Source organism: Osmia bicornis, chromosome 9 (assembly GCF_907164935.1).
Source record: "Osmia bicornis bicornis chromosome 9, iOsmBic2.1, whole genome shotgun sequence".
Taxonomy (NCBI): domain Eukaryota; kingdom Metazoa; phylum Arthropoda; class Insecta; order Hymenoptera; family Megachilidae; genus Osmia; species Osmia bicornis.
The window spans coordinates 2,653,959-2,669,779 of record NC_060224.1 but is presented as its reverse complement, the minus strand read 5'-3'; the positions used below and the strand labels follow the sequence as shown (position 1 = coordinate 2,669,779).

The following is a 15,821-nucleotide window of genomic DNA, read 5'->3' as shown; positions in this document are numbered from 1 at the left end:
TACCGAACGGATCGATCGTGCGCGTAAATCGCGATCGAGTGAATGAGAGGCAAGTTAGTAATTGGTCTATGCCCGCGCCTATGTTGCCATTCGCCGGGTTCATCTCGTGGGAAACTCGTGACACACATTTGCACGGAAGTGTAGCCCTCGCGGCGAACCGTGGATCCTTGACGCGCGAGAGATCCTGCGAGAAAACCCGATGCCACCGAACGACTACGCCTCGACTTTCCACGGGAGAGTCCTTTAATTGCATCGCGCCATGAAAACCGTGCGCCTGGCGTAAGTGCATCTTCATTTCATTTTTATCGAACCCAGTCGAGGCATTTCAAGGGACTCGAACTGTTTTTATTTTGAACTGATTTTAATTTTATATTTCAAAAAAGAATGAAAAGGAAAAACGCAAAGAAGCATTTGAATCGTTAGACAGTGATTCCAGGTCGGAACGTTAGGTACACCCACTATTATCATCGCGGCAAAGTGAAAGTAATCAGTTGCATTGGGAGTCAGGCGCCAATGTAACAATGCGCGATCCGCCTCCGCGATGTGAACGCGATGTCCTTTGCACGATGTAAATAAACGGAGCCTTGACCGAGCTAGGGCTCCATTCATCTCTAATAAGCTCTATTTCTGGGCCTCCGTTACAACCTTACTCGTAACGAAAAATTGCGAATTGAAAATTACGATTGATCGAGGCATCTTGAGGGTCGACGAACCCTGCGGAGATGAAGATTGACTCTGATGAGAGAAGTGTTTGATAAACGGCACTTATTGCTGATAACTGACTACGATGTTACTATTCAACGCGCGATGAATACTCTGCTGAAACTTATTTTTTCTAAGTAAAAAATTTTGAAAACATTCCTCCATTCCCAAGCTCCTCGTTTCTCATTCTGGGATCTCTAATTGAATAAAACCACGTCATCGTCTTAACTCGTGTATCTACCCTCCCTGTAATGATTAATTTCAAGGAAAGCTAAATTTTCTTTGTCTAAGAACACACACACCCAATGACCCAATACCCCAATCCTCCAACACATCTCCTCTTCCAAAGGAATCCAGCAGTTGCAGAAAATCAACAAACCATAACCTACCATCAAAGCAAGAAGAAGAAGAAGAAGAAGATGCAAGTTGGTGTATGAAGAGTGTTGGGGTCGCGTGCTGGTGTAAGGATGTGCCTTATTCAACGAGGAGGACGTCGGCCACTCCAGGTACTGTTAACCAGCACATCCACGCCGAGGAAGTTCCAGTAAGGTTCCCTGTGTGTCTGCAGGAGTCTGTATAGAGCCAGGAGGGGCCTTGTTCCCACGCCCGATGCCGTGATCTTTGCCGAGCTACTTAGTCCTCGGCCAGAGAATCTACCTATCTTTCTCTATCCTTAAGCTTCTGATCTATGCTCGTTCCGCTGCCTGACTCACCGAAAGGTGAGCGTCATTCCGTCTCTCTTGTCCCGAGGATACCCTTTCCTCCTCGAACACTATGTGGGTTACGTAAGGTGGCAATATGCGAGCCTCGCGCCACGTCCGAGTAATAATAACGCGCTTACTCGGACCCGGTGAACGGGAATAAGAAGAGAGAGGTAAATAGGAGTCTTCAGGCAGCAGGAAGTCGGTTTCAACCCCTCCGGGGGACACGTGGTCCTGGAGATGGTATTCAAAAAATGATTTTCTTATAGAACAGAGGCGGAGATTCGAATGCACGGTAACGGATGATCATCGTCAGGTGAAAAGGATTAAAGAGGAAACAGCATCGCGTGCGGATGATGCACGATCGTAAACAATCGTCGTATTAAGCTACCATCCACACGCGACTGTAAATATGCCGCGATGATTAGAACCCAGCAGGTCTTTGAACCCGATGGAATCGCAAGAATGGCAAGAAAATCGGTATACACCTTCGATCGATGCAATTCCGATATACCTGCCGTGATATCGGTTGTTTGCACGATCGAAGTTGATAAGGAAGAACCGTAATTACGAGCAAATAATACGGTGGATGTATTCCACCTGTACTTGCAATTAAAATAATTCCATTACCCGGGATTAAATGGAGGAATTTTTTGAAACTTAATTTTTGTAAGAGGAAAATTAGAGAAATTTAATAATGTTTTCTGGCGTCTATTATGTAGCTACCGATGTAAGGAATGTTAGCTGGAATGCGATGAAAATTACCAGCGAATGAACAACAAAATTAATCCTTATTTCTCAACCTGGCACGCTAATACGCGCTAATTTAGAATAAGTCGGGCTTAAATGAGTGAGAAACTGCTGAACTTCACCTTAGGTCGCGAATACTTCTAGCAGGTCTACATCCTGTACCCGGGACGTTCTATTCTTAACTAAAAATATTCAGCGAATAAAAATTCAACGCTTCGTTCATTGCATTGAAAGTGCATTTACAGCCGCATAATTAGACACCTTTTCTAATTTGGATTCCAACTTACAGGTCGTAAATTGCAATTACATTTGCTCGTTGCAATTTTTGTGCATATTTAATCTCCTTAGAGAATTGATTAGAAATCAAGAATATTAACTAATTTAATCCCATCTTTATTAAAAAGAAAAAATTAAATTCCAAAGCTTCATCCTTTCTATAAACAAGATCGCGACCCAACCCCAATGTCGTGCCAAATGTTCCATCACAAAGATGTTTCCCGTTTACCAATCTACACCCCAAGGACCGAACCCCCTTCAACCCTGAAGAATCCGAAATACCCCCGGACGACAAGTGTATATTCCCATTGCGGCTCTTTTAACGCGGCCACCACGGCTAGCCAAGGAACAATCGGATTAACGAAGTTAAACGATGGGGTGGCCACCCCCGATCCACCCTCTGTTTCGAGTTTAACCACGCATCTGTCGCGTTTCGCACGTACAGGCTCGCGAAGGTGTTTGCGGGGGTGTTCTATCGGGAAAAAGAAAACAAGGAACGGCTTTTCGTACTGTCAGCAAGATTAACTACCCCTCTTCTGGCATCGACATTCATTTCTAGAGGGAGGACTTGTCGGGTTTGGAAGGGTGATCGATAAGGGTGATTTTTTGGTTGAGATATTAGATTTAGCGTTCCGAAATTGGAAAGATTTTGAAAATTTTTTTTATTTTATGGAAGATTATAGATTCTGCATTTTTCAAAGGGTGAATTTAGAAGGGTAATTTTACCTTGTAAAATCAGTGCAAATTTTCTGCTTTTATATTGACAAACGCGTTTCCTTTCTCAAACTTAAATTAGAGGCTTCGGTTAAAATTGAAGAGAACTCTCTACCACGATACTTTGAAATTCATGTTTCCTTTACACGCATAGTCAGCGAAGTAATTAAGCTGGAAAGAAGCTAATTAATTCCCATTCGCTCTTAATTAATTCCGCCACAAATGTATCCGCTGTGCTAATACGAGTAGTACAATTTTCTAATATTAACAGGGAGTTATTAAACTTTAGTCCAAGCATGCCTTTCGACATTTCTTAGATAAAATCGTTAATTATAATCCAGATACATGTTGCATGAATCATACTTTCTTAACTTATCATTCAAATTAGTGAAAATTGCATGTAAATTTGAATGAAAGTATCTCATATTTAATACACGGTGATACTTTATTAGATTGGAACTCATACAATTATTTAATAAAATTTAACAAATAGGAATTTTTAATCAAAGGCTTTTACAGTAACAAAACACAGGAAGTAGAGATCGAACGTAATTGTTAACTAGGCTCTATCTTGGAATAAACAATTCGTAATGTGTTACGAATGATGACTCACAGTGTCGTGTTAATGAAATTCTACTTCCTCGCACGACAAAGAAACGCGTGTCCCGCCTGTTGTGTTGCGACGAGTCGTGCCTTGTGCGCTAATTTCACTAACTATCCGGTCAAGAATCGTTCAATGAACGATAACCCCAGAAAAAAATAGCACTGCTTTCTGACGATATTACAAGCGGAAGAAAAACGCGATTCATTGACAGTGTCCTTTGTTAAGCAACTGGTCGAAGAGAGAGTAAAACTTTCTTTTCTTTTCAATGTAATAATAGTAGAATCAGTTGAATATTGCTTTCAATTTTTAATATTTAAAATATACAATTACATTTATTTTTTTACTAGTTAATATATTAACTTAATTGCCACCAAAAATGATTGCGGTAATATATTTAAATTCTAATATTTAATATTAATTTAATTACCACCAAAAATTATTGCATTTCAATTTCAATATTTAATATTAATTTAATTACCACCGAAAATTATTGCAGTAATATATTTAAATTTTATTACGTAATGTTAACTTAATTAATACCAACATCTCATTATATTAAATTATAATGAAGAGTGCAACGGCATCTGCATCTCAGCACCGCCGTAATGGCATGGAAAACCGTTTATGTATTTATAAACCTGCACCCTATGCGACACACGTGTGGGGTATCGTAAAAGCATGCTAGACCTTAGCAGGAGGGATCGCCTACAAGGGAATAGAAGAAAAAAATGGACAAAAATATATTTTGTACTCACCGAAAACATTTCCTAAGAGTCTAAGCCGAGCCACTCTTGTGGCGCTATACACGGTTAACGGTCTTCGTGGACGTTGATAAGACAAAGCCAAAGACATTGAGAATCGTTACAAGTAAACGATATCAGAAAAGTAGATCGCGTATTTCGAAGAAAAATTCCACAATTAAACGCCTCTTTAAGCCTCTTTGGGATAGGGAAAACAGGGTCTTCTCTCGAACTGTAGCAATTCAACTATCTCGAGATAATTAATGGCTACTCAATCAACCCGCGTCAATCTTAACCTAGAAAAAATTCGCGAAAGGATATTGAAATATTCAGATATACGCTCAATGTTCTATGATTATTAAAACAATTTTCTTAATTAGATTATAAATTCATTGATTATTAATTGCAATATATTATACCTACTCACTGGTTTTAATAATTCTTTTATCTTTTTGTACTTTGCAAAACTACTGATGCGCGCTTCTCTGAATATCGCACGGTTCGAGATATCGAAAGGGCAATCAATCAACCCTCGAATCAACCCCGGGAGATTCAAATTCAGATGAGTTCGCGAGACAATTATCGGAAGAATTTTCTTGATTGAAAAAAGAAAATTAACGATTACCTAGTCGAATATACTCACTCATTTCGCTAATTGTTCCCCTCGCACTTTACACTCTACCTCAAAAATAATTGATCGAATAATCGCGCCACAGTTCGAGAAGATGTTTCAAAGGGGGGAGATGGCGCTGTATCAAAGACGGAAGTGAGGAAGGAAGGAAGGCACGCGACCAAGTCATACCTGTCGCCGGTTTTTCCCTCGGATGAAATCTCGCGACAAGGAAAACGATGAACAAGGGTAGAAGAGGTTGAATAAAAGGAGCGCGAAATGACGCGGAGATGCGAGGAAAAGGCGGGCAGCTTGAACCACGCCACCACAACGACTGGCTTTCGTTGCAGAAGCAAACTCCCCATCTGCTGTGTGTTCGATGTTGCCCCAACTCCCTGCTGTCATTACGTGTACGTGCACGGACGAGAACGCCTTTGTCGATGAGCGTACGTGTGTGGTCACGAACACAAACGTGCAATTCGTGCGCTCCGCCAGCCGGACGCTCCTAGCCTCTCGAAGCGGAAAGCTTGCGGTGAAAAGAAACGCTATTATATCTGGAGGATCTCACCTTGCGGATATCTTGCAGATAAGCTGTTATTTTATCTACCATTGACCAGTGTATCAAAGAATGCCGTTACAACGCGATAAAGAGGAAACTTTGCTATTTGATGAGCGTTATGTATACGATTGATAAAGAAGAACGTAAGTGAAAATAATGACACGTAAAATATTAATTAGCGAGAGAAATGTACAATATTCGAAATTTTTAATGAAATTAATTGATTAAAAATTATACTGGTAGATATATGAAGATGAACGCGGAGAGAGTCGAAAAATGGAGGCTCTTTTTTCTTGACCCAAATCTACACATTTAGCGAGCAGTTGTAGATATTGGTATATTACACGAGTGGTGTGCAAGCGTGTACAAGAAGCGGCATGTATGTCGCAGCTGCAGCTGCCTGCATGAACGGAACACAGGGCTTTTGGGGATGGCAACGGTTGCGCACCACCTGGCCTCAGGAAGCCAGCACCGGGCCTCGGCATTGGCGTAGACATTGCTCGACGACGAACGACCGGAAAAAAGGGGGAATATAGAGGAGACGAACAATAGACCGGCGACTTTCGAAATTCCGACACCCCTGAAAATGCTCCTCTACCCTCCGAAAATCGATCAGTCTGCCTATTTGAAAGGGAATTCGACCCTGAAAATATTTCTTACGATTTTTCTAGCAACACTTAATTGCAGTAATTTATTCTGCAATCTTTCTTTTCTCGGCTGATTTTCATGCATCAACGACGAGGATAGACTTTATTGATGGATCGACCACGTTTTATTACCACGGTTCCGCGACAAATGACGGGGGGTGGAATTTTTCTCGCTTTACGAGCCGATAACTTTTACGGGGTATTACCATACTTGATCGCATTAATAGTTCTGAGCATAATAAGTCACGATCGGATTAAGGGTAGCCAGGGACCCTAGCAGACGTTTGCCCACTGCTTAATGGACGCGTTAGTTCCATACCCATAGTCGCGCACCCTCGTTTTATTCTCAAAGTAGCGTATCAGTAAATCGATCATTAATTTCGAATAATTTCAATTTCTTCGTCCCGAAAGAAAACCTTAAATTCTCATTTCCAATGAACGTAGAATCTCTTCGAATGACGGTGTTCCATGAAGCAATTTAGCTGAAAATTAAAGCGTAAAGTCGTCGCGTACCAGCGCAAAATTTCTATAGAATTTCCACAGCCAACGAGCTGCAACAGGGGTGAGAAGGCTTGCGCAACCCTCTGTCCACCCCCGCACCCCATACGTTCATGGGGTTTGCGCGTTGATATCGCAATAGAAGCTGTATCGATCCCGTCCCGACACGAGACCGGCTGTTGTCAGGGGGTTGATAACGATATGCAAGCTCTATAGACAGCGCCGCTAAAAGCTCCGCGAAGCTTTCAGCCTCTGTCGCAACCGCCTGGATACACGCCACTCCCTCTCGGGGATGTTTTAGCCATTTTTTCGCTTTCCAGCCAGGGGAAAGTACCGATTGACCCTTCTGCGATAAAACGAATCGAAACTGATCTTTTTCTCAAGGCTCGAATTATTAATTGAAATTAATTTTCAAATTTTCCGAGTAAAGGTTTATAACAAAGAGATATCCTTCCTTGTCGGTGGCATTATTTTTAAATAAAATTTGGAAATTTATCATTCGAAGAAAATAGGAGAAATAAAAACGCTATTGGCGTTGCCGGATCGATAAGCGGAACTTCGATAGCTTTTAGAGGAGGTCTGTCGATTTATCTCGAGTACCTTTCCATTAATATTTGTCGGATGATCGACGAACGATAGGTGAAAAATTTCTGTCGGAATTCTACCACTAATTTTAGAAAATTTCGTGATAAATCGAAGAGGGGATGATGAAAGGAGTCGAATTTCCATACCTGCGAACAGATGGTATTTTGCACGTGCTCCACGAAAGGAAAAGGCACCTTCTTGTTATCGCGATTTGCATGTGAATTCCCACAAGCTCGTACGGGATATTTTTTGTGTTAGTACAAAGTGCAGCCTCCTAGTGCTTGCCGCAGGAAGGAAGCAGGAAAAGAAGGGATCGCGTGCAAGGGGAAGCACGTCGAGAAACCGGCAACTTCCCTTCAGGATATCGTGGCAGATGGGCCGTCAAGCTTATCCCCGTAAGAACCCAATGAATCTGCCTGTATAATTCTTCCGTGTAAATTGCTCCAAAATGCTCGAACGAGCCATTAGCGTGTTCAAAGTTTTCACGCTTCGATTACTCTTCCACTTTTCTTCCCCTTTTTCTCGTTAAGTCCTTAAACTTTAAGTACTGAAACTTTTCCTTCTACTTTGCATTTTATCCCCGGAAGAAAAAAGAAGAAAATGATAAAGTGCCATTTGTGATAATTTAAATTATCACTATGCCATAATTGAGTGGTTAAATAAATGAATTTTTATAATACTCGGAATAGCTAAATCTGCCAGGACAAATTTGTCCAGAATTTTCCTTGTGAAAGAGGAGAGATCACGGTTTCGAGGAGCGTGATAGTCGACGAGGATGAGGTCGATTTGCATTAACGAGGACAGAGGCTTAATCACGGCAGGGACAAAATGTTCCTCGGCTCGAGTGGACTTTTGATGTTATCGAGGACTGTCCGTCAACGTCCGGACCGGGTCATTCGACTTTCCAGGTTGAGAAGAAAAGCTGGTTATATGGTATAATTGGAGGACACGAAGAAGGGAGATGTGTACACGAGTAGATTAAGACGACCACTGTCTTAGAGCCTTTTTACTCATCCATTGCTCTCGTTGCTCTCTGTTCACCAGGAAACTTTCTCGGTTTACGGGGGTCAATGGTTCACAGTGGTTCTCACTTCTCGAGATAGTTTTTTGGTTACAAAAATACCCTTAAATGTTAAAAATCAATTCTAATAAAATTCCAACGATTCAATTAACACTATACATTCCAGCAAAAATACCTTGATAAAATTTATTTTGACTGGTTAATCAATTTCCAATCGATCAATGGATCTTAAAACGCCCCAAAATTGGTCCCCAACCGACCCAAGATTTCCACATAAATTTACATTTAATTAATTTCGAATCATTCGATCGATCTTAAAACGACCCAAAATTGGTCCCCAACAACCCACTCAAGATTTCCTCACAAATTTACTAATCCTCGCCGAGAGATTAGTAATAAGCGAGGATCCTCGAGCCGACACAGTTAATTGGTACAATTATATCAATTCCGGCGTACATCCTGCGATTAGCAACGATAAGATGACCACGAAGAGACGTGGACGCGTGGGAGGGAGTGTTGAGAGCCGCTGATCGCACGTTCCGCGATGTTTGAACTTTGACACGTGACAATTAAATCATCTGCCAGTTCCTATTCAGTCGTTGACTCGTCTCGTTGAGGCGCCACGGCGACCAATTGAGCGTGGGCCGTGACACAAACACCGTCTTTTCGATGGTGGGCGAAGAAAGGGTCAAGCCCGGTGTCGCGCAATCAACGGGAAACTGCAAGAATCCAGCAGCGTTTCCACCATAGTTGACGAAGAACGCGTATATACCTCGGGAAGAGTTTTAATTGGAACCGTCTACTTGGCCAGTTTTTGGCTAAAGTTTTAATGAAACCACTCGGAGATACTTGAAGCAGGTTGTAACGAAAGAGGGTCTTTTTTGGAGCTTTTTAAAAGGATCGAGGACCTTTCAGAGAGTTTTAATTTTGGAGAGGATTGGCGAAGGGTGGATGATCCGAAGGGTTGTTTCATGGATTCATTTTATGGGTATCGCGCGTTACCGCGCAGAGAATTAATTTAGATACCCATAAGAATCCATCAACAGAAATAACAAAGTTCGTTAAAAATAAAAATATTACTTAATACACCTAGCAATTTAATTTAATAATAGGTACCGCTAAGGAAACCCCATAATTAATTTTCATGACCTTCTTGAAACTTCCTCCGAATAAATACGAAGACACGTGCACAGGAAAATTAAGTCTCCCGTTGATGGTATCAGTTTTCTTCAATGCCTTTTTACCCCCCATATTGCATAGAAAAGCTGCGAAGTTATAAGATCTCGAAGCACTTAGATCCGCTGTATGCACACCTAGACTTAATCTGATGAAATTAATAATTCATCGCTATCACCTCTTTCTGCGTGCAAGCATAATTTAAATCTACTAATTCCTGCGTCTTTGAAGATTATTATCTGGAGAAAACTTATGGCTGAATTAAAATTAAACTTGCGTGCAAATGAAAGGATTTTAGGAGGATATTTAAAATAAAGAGATACTCGATGAAAACAGTCATTGAAAATCGACGAGCTGTAAAAAAAAAAAGCCTTCATTGTTCGCCCATTTCGATTTGCGGTTTCGCGACATTTGTTCCATTAAAGTGTAGAGGCTCCCAGGAGTAATACGCGCCAAGGGCTGGAGAGGGACACGTCCCTTAAAAAAGTCAATCTTACAAACTGGGGAGAGCCATTGTTGGTCGTAACTAACTTTGCTCGGAAAAATGACTCATCTTTTCTAGTGGATGATAAGAGCGAAAAGGAACAATGGAAGAAGATTAATCTGGATTGGTGGATAAAAACATTATGATCGAGGATGGATACTTGGTGGGATGTGGAATAATTTGAAAATAATTTTAGGTAAATTTTGGATAAATTTGAAAATTGAATTTTGTCATTCGTGTTTCAAACGCCATAAATACATCAGCATTATAATCAATCAAACTGGTCGGACAAAAGGAAGGAGACAATGTGATACATGATAAAAATGAGGAGGGAGAGATTAAAAAGAAATTAGTATGAAAAGTTTAGGAGGTTGGCGATTCGACGACAGAGCCGTCTCTCAACTGAAATTTATCGCGAGCAACGGCATTGTTGAATTGATAGGCAGAAGCCCAGAGGCTGCCAGACGAATGCTCTCGACTTGAAAAATGGCTTCGCCTCGGTGTCTCAACGTTTGTTCCATTAAAAGCACGACGAACGCTCGCGGGTGCAGTGGAGCATCCGTGGAAGAAAAAGGAAGCCTTAAAGAGGCAACCTCGATAAATCTCCACGAGGGGTTCTCCGTTCTCGACGTTCGAGACGACGCGACGCGTCGCGACGCGAGAAAAATGCATTGTAGGAAAAAAAGTCTGAGATCGAACGGTCGTGGATTGCTTTTGTCCTACCGTGAACAAACTCTGTGTTTTTCTTTCACACCGGAAAATTCATTTCTTTCTCTCGGTTCGTTAACTAAAAATTTCCAAATTTATAATCTCCCAATTTCCAAATTTCCATGTCTAAAGGCTTGAAATTTCTGAGGTTCAAAGCTTAAGTGCGCCGTGCGTCGCCGACTCTCCGGCCCTAATTCCGACACTGACAAATTGCATCCGTCTTCCAGGAAAGAAATATAGGTTGGCTTGGTTTAATCGATACGTATATAAAAGCGGGAGTTCCACCCTTTAGTTTCAAGTAGTCAATCGAGAAGCAGAGGCTACTAATGGTTACCAAATGAACTGCTCAAAAAGCTCTCCTAGCTCGTTGAACGCTTCTTCTGGAAGCACTTCTATCGACGACAGATGTTCGGTAGCTCGAACCTGGCTGCAAGCAACTCTTCAAGTCAGCTGGCGATCCGTTTCAACGGCGAACATTTATTTTCGAACGTGTTCAAGCGAGAGGAAAATTAAATGGAAGCCTCTCAACAGCTCGACGATCTTCAGCTCGAGTTTTCAGAAATCTGAGATTTTCATGTCCGACGTGTAATAATAACGAGTGTATTCCCTTCTTAAAATAGTATTTAAGAAAATATTTACTTTGGGCGAGATCAATTTGAAAAACTCGGATATATAAATCTAAGATCATTCAACTTCGTTTAAACAGCGTAATAGTTTTTCCAAAAATAAAACACTCCTATCTTTCCGATGAAATTCAGTTAAACGAGCAAAGATCCTCGAGGATAGATTAGGTGAAATAAGAAAAATCGAGATCACGATGGTGATGCAGGTTGAACGAACGAGGGAATTACGGAGCATAAAAGACCCTGTTTCAGGATGCTCGAAAGACACGTCTCGTTGAACTCACGAATTTCCACGGGGGCTCGAACACGTGCGTACGTTAGAGGCCAAGTTTGCTTATGTACCCGCACGATTAAGTCTCCGTTGGCCGTCACTTCCGGTGCTAGTACCTTAGAACGTGCACGTGCTCCACTCTAGGGTGTTCACGCACCTTGCTTCCTCGAGCTCCAAATGCATGTATCTCGACCTACCATCCCATCGAGTTTCCCTCATGGAAATCGCATAATTTCCTCGCGTGCGGTATTTATTTAACAGTTGCTTCAATTTCCATGATACGATGGCTGGTCTCGTAATAATATCACATTTGCAACTTTATTATTACAGACGGTACGGGGGTATATTTTTCTTTTCAAATTAAACTCCAAGTGAAATCGTAACATTCATGAAATTTCATTCGACGCACATCGAATTCTTCTAAAAGCTAACCAGAGGCAATTACAGCTGTTCAATTATCTTTTCACGGTTCGTCTGACCGATCGATATGATTTCAGGGTAAAGGTGAGAGGTGAACGATCGCAGCGTGGACGCAGAATCCCACGAATGGAACATCTCGACAAAAGGGAGCCGGAAAAGGTTAGCAGATTGTTCGCTTCCAGATCGAAAACCGTTTCTGACGCGATACCGTTCAGGTACGTTACACCGATGACGCGAATTTCCGGCTCGTGATTCAACCTCGTTTCCGTTCCTCCTATCTGCCGAACAGGAAGCACGAAAAACTATGAAATAGCTGAACGCTGCCCCGGGGTAGAGAAACAATTCCAAAGGGCAACTTATCCTAAGAAAAACATTCAGCTTTATCTAAATCGTTCGGAGATTAACCAGAGAATTTCCTTATCGGAGTTTCGCAACATTTATGTTATAGTTTACACGATCTTCGGGAGATAGTGGAAGACAAGAGGACGCGTCCATTTACCAAACAGCTGAGTCAAGATAAAGGAGGATTAACCTGGAAAGGACGAGTAAATCTACCCTGGCCTTTGATTATCTAGGAGAGTGCTAAGGTACAGTCATTTATCAATTTAGAAAAATTTAAATTTCGAAATTTGAAAAATGGAACTCGCACGTGGAACTTACATTTTCTTGGAAAATAAAAATTCCAAAAAATCGAGAAATTTTGGTAAGTTGCAAATAAGAACGGCTACCGAATGAAGGTTTCTAGCAGCTAACCAGTGGAAGGATCGGGTGGAATGTCCGATCCCTGTAAAATAAAAGGCTGCTGGTAACCGATTTAAACGGGTCCTGACCAGCTGACACGACTGACGCGGAACCATCGGTAAACCGGTTGGCGAATAGCTTGTGGGAACAAAGACGGGTCTTATTCGCGATGTTGTGACGTCACACAGGCGAAGCGGAAAGTGGGTGGACGAGTGTGAACGCACACTAAGAAATGGAGGGACCAGTCAGTGAGGACGGTCAGTGATCGGTCTGCTGGAAGAGGCTGGATACTTCTCGTTGGGAGAAGCATCCTTTAAAATTAAATCCAAAGATCAAATTGATAGAAACTTAATTTGCAATAATTTTTTAAAATTTAAAGAATGGAAATGAAAAATGGTTAAAAATTAAATTTAAATTATTCCTATCTCAATGATCCACTGTTCAAAGGTTAAATGCTGGACACGTTTATTTTAATTAGTCAAAGATAATAAGGAAAACAGCTGAATGGTAATAAGCATCGAAGGAGATTATTGTTCAACGACATTCGGGTTACGCAATATCGCGTTTGTCCAGCAATTTCGTCACGAGACCACCTTTCGAACAGCTCACCGTTCGATGTTAAACGGCACATGAGTCACGGTTAGCTGCAATCTTTTCCTCCTCGAAGAAAGCCGCGTGGAGCCGCAACGTTCGTAACACGTGTCGTGTCGGTGCCGTTCGTTTATTTGCATCGGTCGACTCCTCCACCTGCGACTGAGAATCTCTGCGCAGAGGCGAGTAGTGATTCACCGCGGCAAAAAGAGGAAGAAAAACCGGGAATGAACGAGAAACGGAGAGGAATAACCCGTGGACACTAAGAAACCATCCCAGGAACCGCTGTTCCTCGCGACCAGAACTCGAGGAACGATCTTCCATCTCTTAACGATATTTCATTTTTTCTTTTTTTTCATTTCTCCTTACGAATTGAATTTAATTGATCAATTAAATAGCGGATATTACACTTGGTTCACAGTTGAATATGAAGATACTTTTATTCAGCCGGATCGAAGCTGTTCGATCGAAAGTAAGCCCGTTCCTCGGGTTTATTGTCCGGATAATGACCGCACGGTGCGATTCGAGATCCAAGAGAGGAAGCGACGTTGTTCGTTGCAACGTGAGCCCAGGTAAAAAGGCAGCATCGAAAATTTAAAGGCTCGTCAGCTGTTCCAGCACGCAGGGTAAGAAGAACCGTCTTCTTTTCCTTTTGGGGGAGGAACGAGGGTTGACCGAGAACAGCTGCTACCCCTGAAGAATAATCGAGCCGAACGCGAATTTCGTGAGAGACGAGAATCTTTCGCTTTTCAAATCGAGATATATCGCCAGTGCGGGCATTAAAGTCACCGGACATCGCTTCTTCGATCTCTCTTCGTGAATTCGAAATTTAATCTTCCAGAATTGACAGAAACCATTTTATTTAACAATATTATATTTTTAATTGCTCTTAATTATAAGGAGGAAGGTGTGTACCTAATTGGGTTATAAATTTCTTCTATTGTTCTCTGATCAAATGTACAATGAATAGGGAAGAGAGAATAATGTTTTACGAAGTGAGCGTATAAATGTTTAAAGGAACACGGTTCAGAGACCTCCCACAATGTGCCACCGCGAAAAGGCTCGCAGCGTTGGTCTCTTGAACCCTCTCCATTAAGGAAAACTTGTTGACACGTAAAGGCGAGCAACTGAACATGGGAAAAAAAAGATGAAAAATGGAGCAGCTGTGACCTTTTGGTCCTCTGAGAATCGAAGCATCGTTAAATTTCGAGATCTCCACAAGGGTCGCACAGAGCCTTCATTTATTTATCACGAAACCTCTTTTGATTATATTTACTTAACCACTGTAAATTTCTTTTTTTTTTCAACTTAATCGTAAATTGCTGTTTTGGAACAGTTGAGAAACACTGATTCGGAAGGACGTTGAATCATCGAGGAAACAGCTCCAGATTTCAATCGATCGATTATAGAGGAATGTGAACCAGTCGAGAAAATAGAAGAACGGCTTCATTGTATGTACAATCTATTACTCTGAAACGTTTTTCCATTCTCAAACAATCAATCACACAAGCATCTAGCTCGGAATATTGATACCAACTCCATTCAATCACGAGACAGAAGAAAATTACCCCCTCGACCCGACATCGATACAACCTATCTCCCTTTATCACCGAGCGAAATAATTTTTCGTTGTCTCGAAAGCGACCCAAAAAGTCTACCGACATAATGTTAAAAATAGAACTCTCGTATCATCAAAACAACCCTTTGGTGTCTCCGTAGTGACCCAGAAAATGAAAACAAAAAAGATTCCAGAGTTGTGACCCAAATGTATTAATGCAAATCTTCCGAATATCCAGATCGCTACGAGAATATAAATCAAACTACCCCTGTGTCACCGTGGCAACCCCTAGCTGTCTCAGATGCGACCCAGAAAACTGGGAAAAAGAAGGGAGAAAAATGCGCGATGCTCGGCGAAACACAGTCTGGTGAAGATTTTTTCGAATAATCGGTCGCGACCCAGACTAGGAGGATGGCTTTGTCCGGGCGCGCATTGTTGCATCTGAAATTCGTGAAAGATTCGGTGGCGCGAGGTGGTCCGCGGGGGTGGAGAAAAGGGCCAGGCTTGGCTGGCGGAAGACAAAAGTTGGCCGAGAGGGAAAAAGAGAAAGAGAGAGTTTCCACTTCGCGAAAGCTGTTGCTGACAATGGAACAGCCGTTCTTAGAAAAAGGCTCGTCACGCGGCCGGGAACAACAGACATCTGATGAGAACGGGGTGCAACGGGAGATACGTTGAAGGGTGACTGGAACCGAAGGAAAACGTGCGAGGGATGGAAAGAGACGAGACGCGAGGAGCAACGGGATAGAATGTTCACTTCTGGTGGAACGAATATCTCTCTCGTTGCTTGTGTGCGACTGTCGTTGGCCGACTGGCAAATCACGCATTGAGGGAAAAAAAGTCGG

General features: G+C 42.0%; 1 protein-coding gene and 1 long non-coding RNA gene across 9 annotated transcripts in view; one reads left to right on the top strand and one right to left on the bottom strand.

Moving 5' to 3' along the window:
- Positions 1-13,028, top strand: part of LOC123988175 — an 84,505-nt gene extending 71,477 nt beyond the window's left edge. Inside the window, exons 3-4 of one of the 2 annotated variants that reach the window (XR_006829720.1) lie at positions 12,167-12,248; positions 12,538-13,028. This is a non-coding gene — a long non-coding RNA (uncharacterized LOC123988175). Of the gene's footprint in view, positions 1-12,166; positions 12,305-12,537 lie in introns of both variants that reach the window. The other variant, XR_006829721.1, reaches the window with a different exon arrangement.
- The window catches only part of LOC114872136 (protein neuralized), a 63,470-nt gene that overhangs the window by 12,275 nt on the left and 35,374 nt on the right, over positions 1-15,821 (bottom strand). Inside the window, exon 1 of one of the 7 annotated variants that reach the window (XM_029178995.2) lies at positions 4,503-4,858. The exons of the other annotated variants lie outside the window; for them this stretch is intronic. Within the exon in view, the coding sequence (XP_029034828.1) occupies positions 4,503-4,599 (97 nt within the window). The 5' untranslated portion in view covers positions 4,600-4,858. Of the gene's footprint in view, positions 1-4,502; positions 4,859-15,821 lie in introns of those variants that run through there. 7 annotated transcript variants of the gene reach the window in all.